At 57.1% G+C, this 7,104-nt stretch overlaps 1 protein-coding gene across 1 annotated transcript in view; it reads left to right on the top strand.

The window, feature by feature from the left end:
- KCNT1 (potassium channel, subfamily T, member 1) overlaps nucleotides 1-7,104 on the top strand; it is a 49,194-nt gene that overhangs the window by 34,490 nt on the left and 7,600 nt on the right. The window contains exons 16-26 of the mRNA XM_009892342.1: nucleotides 728-877; nucleotides 1,037-1,269; nucleotides 2,441-2,657; nucleotides 4,047-4,152; nucleotides 4,280-4,452; nucleotides 4,660-4,731; nucleotides 5,030-5,164; nucleotides 5,429-5,540; nucleotides 6,201-6,302; nucleotides 6,423-6,506; nucleotides 6,884-7,033. Of these exons, the coding sequence (XP_009890644.1) occupies nucleotides 728-877; nucleotides 1,037-1,269; nucleotides 2,441-2,657; nucleotides 4,047-4,152; nucleotides 4,280-4,452; nucleotides 4,660-4,731; nucleotides 5,030-5,164; nucleotides 5,429-5,540; nucleotides 6,201-6,302; nucleotides 6,423-6,506; nucleotides 6,884-7,033 (1,534 nt within the window). The remainder of the gene's footprint in view (nucleotides 1-727; nucleotides 878-1,036; nucleotides 1,270-2,440; nucleotides 2,658-4,046; nucleotides 4,153-4,279; nucleotides 4,453-4,659; nucleotides 4,732-5,029; nucleotides 5,165-5,428; nucleotides 5,541-6,200; nucleotides 6,303-6,422; nucleotides 6,507-6,883; nucleotides 7,034-7,104) is intronic.

The following is a 7,104-nucleotide window of genomic DNA, read 5'->3' as shown; positions in this document are numbered from 1 at the left end:
CGAGCATGGAGGGACGGCAGAGCTGGGGCTGGTGGCTCTGGTCCCAGGGGAGGAGGATGAGGGTCTGGGGGAGCACGCTGGGACCTGGGACCCCTAGCTGGGCTGGGAGAGAAAGGCAATATTGTAGGGGAAAATCACCGGTGCAGATGGGCTGCCCAACACCGCCTTTCCAGAGACTGGGCATAAAAATGCCTTCTTTACACCGGCGTGGTCTGGCTGGAGGGAAGGTTGATTCCCAGCCCTCGCAAACCCAGACCCTGCAGGGCATTTGGCAGGTTTATATAAAGCACAGCTGGAAGGAGCTCCACCAGCCCGGTAGAGCGGGGGTGTGGGTCCTGCGCCCCTTGGCCAGTCAGAAATGTCTGAATTTGGGGTAATGTGACATCAAAAGAGTTATGAAACATCCTTCCCAGAGGACTCCTGCCCCGTGCTCAGAGCTATTTGCCAACACGGGCTCCGAACACTGCCTCCATGCCCCCTGGGAGCCCCCGTTAAATAAAAAGGCACTTAAAATCAGAACTGAAAACAAGCTCATCCTCATCCTGCGAACACCAACAGCTCATGTGAACATGTCGCCATAATCTCACCACTGTTGGTCTAAACAGCAGCTTCCATGCTTATTAGCACTCCTGCCATGCAGCTCTGTCCCATCCCGGCACAGCGGAGGGGTCCTCTCCCAGCACCGTGGGGGATGTCCCATCCCAGCACTCTGCTGCTGTCGTTGCAGGGAGGGCCAGGAGTCCCCGGAGCAGTGGCAACGGATGTACGGGCGCTGCTCGGGCAACGAGGTCTACCACATCCGCATGGGCGACAGCAAGTTCTTCATGGAGTACGAAGGGAAGAGCTTCACCTACGCCGCCTTCCACGCGCACAAGAAGTGAGGGCAGGGGGCAAGGGGCAGGGTGTATCTGCCGGTCTGTGTCCCTGGGGGCTCGGGGCTGGGGCTGGAGGGTGCTGTGAGATCCTTCGTGCAGGGACGAAGCCCCGAAGGGGCTTTTCTCCAGCTGTGGATGCCCACGTTGTGCTCTCGGCACAGGTACGGCGTCTGCCTGATCGGCATCCGGAGGGAGGAGAACAGAGCATCCTGTTTCGGCCCGCGGCACATCATGGCAGCGTCCGACACCTGCTTCTACATCAACATCACCAAGGAGGAGAACTCTGCCTTCATCTTCAAGCAGGAGGAGAAGCAGAAGAAGAAGGGCTTTGTGGGGAGAGGCACCTACGACGGCCCGTCCCGCCTGCCTGTGCACAGCATCATCGCCAGCATGGGTGAGTCGGGGGGGCCTCGGAGGGACCGGGGGCAGCGGAGCTCCCCGGGAGGGCAGGGGAGGATCCTGCACGTGCTGCTCTGGCTCCTTCCCCCAGTTTGGTTTCATCGCCTTTCCTGGGTTTGGTTTTATTTCGCAAACTCCTTGCCATGCCCCCCACCTGGGTATCGCTGGAAGCCACTGGAAATCCCTTTCCGTTCCCTGTCCCGGTCACCTCACCAGTAAAACACACACTGCTCCTTGTACCCTGGGTGCTCTCAGCAACCTCAAATATCGTCATTAAAGCTCGTGATGTCCATTATCATTAACGGTATTTGCATAAATCCCCCAAGCCCTGGCTAGAAGAACAAATGCTGTTGGCCACATCCTAAATCACATTTATGATTCACAGCCCGACGCAGAGCATAGTTTGCTCTGCAGCGAGTGGTGCATTTTTGCAAATAAAACCCACCATGAGTCATTACTTCCAGCTTGTATCTGGGGAAGGCGCGTTTTGGGGCTGCCTGGAGAGGCTGCGCTACACGAGCAGATTGTATTTCAGGCAAATAATTTATGCATTTGTACTCATGAGCAGCAATTTGCATAGATTATCTCCCAGCAAGCCACAAAGCACTTTGCTGAACAGCGTTTGTCAGTGTTCTCGTTACGTGGATTGTTCGCAGAGAGACCTTTGGCAAAGAGTAACGAGAGGGAGAGAAATTGCATGAGGGCGAGCAGGGCAGCGGTGCCCGGCCAGCCCGGCACCTGGGCTTTGCTTGCTGGGAAGCTCCCCACGTTCCTGACCATCTAAAAATCACTGTTTGGCCAAGACTGAGATGAGAGCCTCGGCAGGAGGTGGCCGCGGCGGGGGGACGGGGAGGGGGACGCTCCCCAGGGCCAGCAGCCCGCACCCACCGTGGGAGCATCCCGAGCTGTGCCCCCGGGGAGATGCTCCACCAGCGATGCCCACGCGGAGGTCGCTGGTGGGTGCTGTGCCACCACTCCCCGTGCCCGTGACCGGGTTAGCTTCACACGGGTGGTACTTACCAGGCACGAGGCTCAGTCCTGCATGCTCCACCTCATCCCCGTGCAGGACCACCTGGGCAAGGTGCTTTTCCACGCTGCTTTGCCGATGCAGCTCTTTTCACCTCCTTATAGCATGTTTGCTGTGCTTCCTCCCCCGCCGTGTCCAGGTACAGTAGCCATGGACCTGCAAAACACGGAGTGCCGCCCCGCTAACAGCAGCAAGCTGACGCTGCCGGCGGAGAACGGCTCGGGCAACCGCCGGCCCAGCATCGCGCCCGTCCTCGAGCTGGCCGACACCTCCTCCCTGCTGCCCTGCGACCTGCTCAGCGACCAGTCGGAAGACGAGATGACGCAGTCGGACGAGGAGGGGTCGGCGGTTGTGGAGTGAGTCGCCCGCCTTCGGTCGAGCTGTCCCTTGCTTCAAGAGAGCCGGGGACCATTGCACGTGACGGGCGTTCGGCGGTGCCTGAGGGATGCTCAGGCTCAGCCCCTCTCAGCTTTTTCTGAGCACACCAACGTCTGTAACACGGGCAAGCGCCGCCTGGCCGTGAGCTTTCGGAGAAGTCTCCTCTGGGTGTCAGCGAAGTTGTGCTGAGCCAGACACCGCCGGGGATGGGCAGGGTTGCTCCGTCAGTCCTCTCACCTCCCTTCGCTCACCGACGGGAAGAGGAGCCTATTCTCCATTGCACATCAATAAAAAATGCAAAATAAATATTTACTCCAGCGTTAAAGCCGTTAGTTTGTGACGGCCAGATAAGCACTCGCTTCCCTGGTTCCCTGTTTGGATGCTGTCACAGGGATGTGAGGAGCTCGCCGACTATCTGCAAACTCGCAAGTTGGCTTTTAATTCATGCCCACTTGTAGCTGCTCTTCAAATGAAAATTTCTGCTTCTGGTTCCATCAAAAACACAAATGGTGATTTTTACAATATCTGTTCACCAAAAGCAAACTCTAAAAATGGGCCATGTGGGGTTTTTTGCTTCTTTATATGGCTCAGCATCGCCCCCCTCTCCTGGAGCTCTCTGCCCTGTCTTCCTCTGTGGTCAATGGTCCTATCTGCTGCCTTCTCCACCCGTGCTGGGAACACCGCATGTTTGCAATCTCATGACTCTTTGCACAGCAAAAGAGATTCCTAAATACGTGTATTTTGTAAAATTTCCAACTGCTGTGGGAGGGTTTTGCAAAGCATTTACCAGTGACGTGCTTGAGCCCTGGGTCTGCTGCTTCTAAACGTTTTTCCCAGTGCCTGAGCGTTGTTGGAGGGGGTCCAGAGGAGGCCACAAAGATGCTGGGAGGGCTGGAGCCCCTCTGCTGGGAGGACAGGCTGGGAGAGTTGGGGGGGTTCAGCCTGGAGAAGAGAAGGTGAAAAAGGGGAGACCTCAGAGCCCCTTCCAGTGCCTAAAGGGGCTCCAGGAGAGCTGGGGAGGGACTCCTGATCAGGGGAGTGGAGTGATAGGATGAGGGAGAATGGCTTCAAACTGGAAGAGGGGAGATTTAGATTAGATATTGTGAAGAAATTGTTGCCTGTGCGGGTGGTGATCCCCTGGGGCAGGTTGCCCCGAGAAGCTGTGGCTGCCCCATCCCTGGAGGTGTTCAAGGCCAGGTTGGACGGGGCTTGGAGCAACCTGGGCTGGTGGGAGGTGTCCCTGCCCAGGGCAGGGGGGTGGGACTGGGTGATCTTCAAGGTCCCTTCCAACCTAAACCATTCTATGATTCTATATGTGCAAAGCTCTCCCCATGTCCTCACACTGCTGGGTTTTCTCTCTGTGGCAGGTACGTGAAGGGCTACCCACCGAACTCCCCCTACATTGGGAGCTCCCCAACTCTGTGCCACCTTTTACCCGAGAAAGCCCCTTTCTGCTGCCTGAGGCTGGACAAGGTACGATGGGGCTGCACGCGGCTGCCTGGGGGCTGCAGCCACCCCCGGGAGCGGGATGGCTCCGTGTGTGGTGGGTGGGCAGCCAAGAGCCGGGCGCTGAGTCCCTGCGCTGCCTTCCACCGCACAGGGCTGCAAGCACAACAGCTTTGAAGATGCCAAAGCCTACGGGTTTAAGAACAAACTGATTATTGTTTCGGCGGAGACGGCCGGGAACGGGCTGTATAACTTCATTGTCCCCCTTCGTGCGTACTATCGGTCCCGCAAAGAGTTGAACCCGATCGTGTTGCTGCTGGACAACAAGCAAGTACTTTTCCACGGATGTTTTCCATCGCACCAAGCCCTCCCCGGCGTTTCATGGGCATCTCATACCATGGGGATGGGAGCATGGGGAAATGGCAGTGCCACTGTTGGGAGCCCTGGCTGATGTTGACCCTGGGGACTCCTGTGTGGGGTTTGTGTCTGTCTTTGCCCCATGGACTTGCTGAACCACTGTTGCTCTTCCTCCAGGCCCGAGCACCACTTTCTGGAAGCCATCTGTTGTTTCCCCATGGTTTACTACATGGAGGGCACGATCGACAAGTAAGTGTTTCCACATGTGGCTGTACGGTGATGCCTAAATGTGTTGCATTTACCCCAGCCTTTTGGGTCCCCAGCCTTTTGGGTCAGCCCATGAGAAGCCCCAGGGTCGGTACCGTAGAGCTGAGCCCACCCTTGGCTTCTCGGGTTGTCAAACCCTCCCCTGGTAGATGGGAGCAGGTAAAGAGCTGGTGGTTGGGAGCAGCCTGGGCTTGCTGTAGCGCTGCGTGTCGCAGCGTGCTGCTTCCCTGTGTCGTTTCCAAGGGCTGACCCTGCGCTCTTCTCTTTGGGAACTGCCCAGCCTGGATAGCTTGCTGCAGTGCGGCATCATCTACGCCGACAACCTGGTGGTTGTGGACAAGGAGAGCACTATGAGCGCCGAGGAGGACTACATGGCAGATGCAAAGACGATTGTCAATGTCCAGACCATGTTCAGGTGAGGGGTGACCACTGCCCCAGCTCCATCATGGCCACTTAACTCTGCTGGAGACAAGGCCGGGAAGGGTGCCGATGGCTGGGGTGGTGGCTACGGGCAGTGGGACACATCTGCAGTTGGGCTCGCTCTAGGAAACAGCATCTAATCAGCTATTTCTGACCTCAACGGGCACAGGGATGGTTTTGGTCCTCCTCAGGCTTTAAACACCGGGAGTGCTCTGATTTCTGAGTGAGCTGCAGCACAACAGGTCTCTTTCCATTGCAGGCTCTTCCCCAGCCTCAGCATTATCACAGAGCTGACCCACCCCTCCAACATGAGGTTCATGCAGTTCAGAGCAAAGGACAGTTACTCTCTTGCCCTTTCCAAGCTAGAAAAGGTAAGAGAATGTCTTCCCCTGCATGCGGGGCCTGGGAAGTCAATGCCGAGAGTGACTACATTTGACCTCCTCAAGGTCCTGCGCTCTTCTGCATGCTGCAGCTACCATAGCTGGTGTGCATCTACCTGAGATAACCAGCAGCAAACAAATACGTGGGCAGTCAATCTAGCTGCCTCCTTCTACATATTTATGTATTTATTTGGTGGCTGGAGTTTGTGCTGCTTTGCCAGCTGCTGTGCTGGGCACACTGGACCTCTGAATCAGGTTTAATGCTGTGACTGCAGTAAGGGGGGGGATGGGGTCACTGTGCTGAGACAGATCTGACAAGGGGGAACGCCCTGAACCAGACTCTGGGGCGTGTGAAAGGGCCCCATCCAGCCCATGTCAAAAAAACCTAACCGTGTCTCACACATATCCATGGAAAAAAAAACCGAACTCTTTCACCCAGTGAAAGGATGCTGCCCAGGTTCCCTGCTGGCACACCCACCAGAAACGCTACGCTGGTGTCCTCCCATTTTCATGAGTCTTCTAGTTTCGGTGCAACCTGTACGTGGGGGAGGCTCTGTGGTTTTGCTTTGCTAAATGCCCTGGAAGGTTGTGAACAAGCTCCTGCCAACGGTGTTTGCCAGCAAGCGCTCACGTCTCCCCTTCATCTTCCAGAAAGAGCGAGAGAACGGCTCCAACCTGGCCTTCATGTTCCGGCTGCCCTTCGCGGCCGGGAGGGTCTTCAGCATCAGCATGCTGGACACGCTGCTCTACCAGGTGAGAGCCCGACGGGCTCTGGGTGATGCACCCCTGCAGTTGTGGCCGCCCCTTGGTGTCTCCCAATGAATAACCGAGCAAACCTTTTCTCCGGCTTCCTGCCCAAATGTCTCCCCCCAGTCGTTCGTGAAGGACTACATGATCACCATCACTCGGTTGCTGCTGGGCCTCGACACCACGCCGGGCTCCGGCTACCTCTGTGCGGTAGGTACCACAGCCCTCTGGGTTGAAACCATCGGGCCAAGTCATCGTGGATCTGGTGGGATCTGTCACAGGGGTGGGGGGTTCCCCTCTTCTGGGAGTTGTGGGGGAGGCAGCATTGGGCAGAACACGCCAGGTCATTGCTCCCCTCCATTGCGTGTGGGGAACCACAGCACTACCAAGAGCCCAAAAGCCCAAGAGCGGCCAAGGACCAAAGTCCCCATTCTGAAAGCTGAGGTTGGAAATTGCCCCTGGTCTTTTTGTGGAGTCCAGCTCACTTTTGGGATTGACATGGCTGAGCTGGGATGAAGCTCAGGAGCAGCCCCGAGGCGCTCCTCAGGACAGCGCAGGGCGGTTGACGTTTGTCCTCTGTTGCTCAGATGAAGATCACCGAAGATGACCTGTGGATCCGGACATATGGCCGCCTCTTCCAGAAGCTCTGCTCCTCCAGTGCGGAGATTCCCATTGGGATTTACAGGACGGAGTCGCACATGTTCGCAACCTCCGAGGTAGGAGCGCGGCAGTGGCGTGTGCCAGCGAGGGGCTGCTGGTGGTCCCAGCCCAGCATCACCGCCCGGCAGAGATGCGGTCCCTGAGGCTG

The sequence above is a fragment of the Charadrius vociferus genome, unplaced genomic scaffold (assembly GCF_000708025.1).
Source record: "Charadrius vociferus isolate BGI_N301 unplaced genomic scaffold, ASM70802v2 scaffold549, whole genome shotgun sequence".
NCBI lineage: Eukaryota > Metazoa > Chordata > Aves > Charadriiformes > Charadriidae > Charadrius > Charadrius vociferus.
The sequence above is the reverse complement of the archived record's forward strand: the minus strand, read 5'-3'. Positions and strand labels throughout refer to the sequence as shown.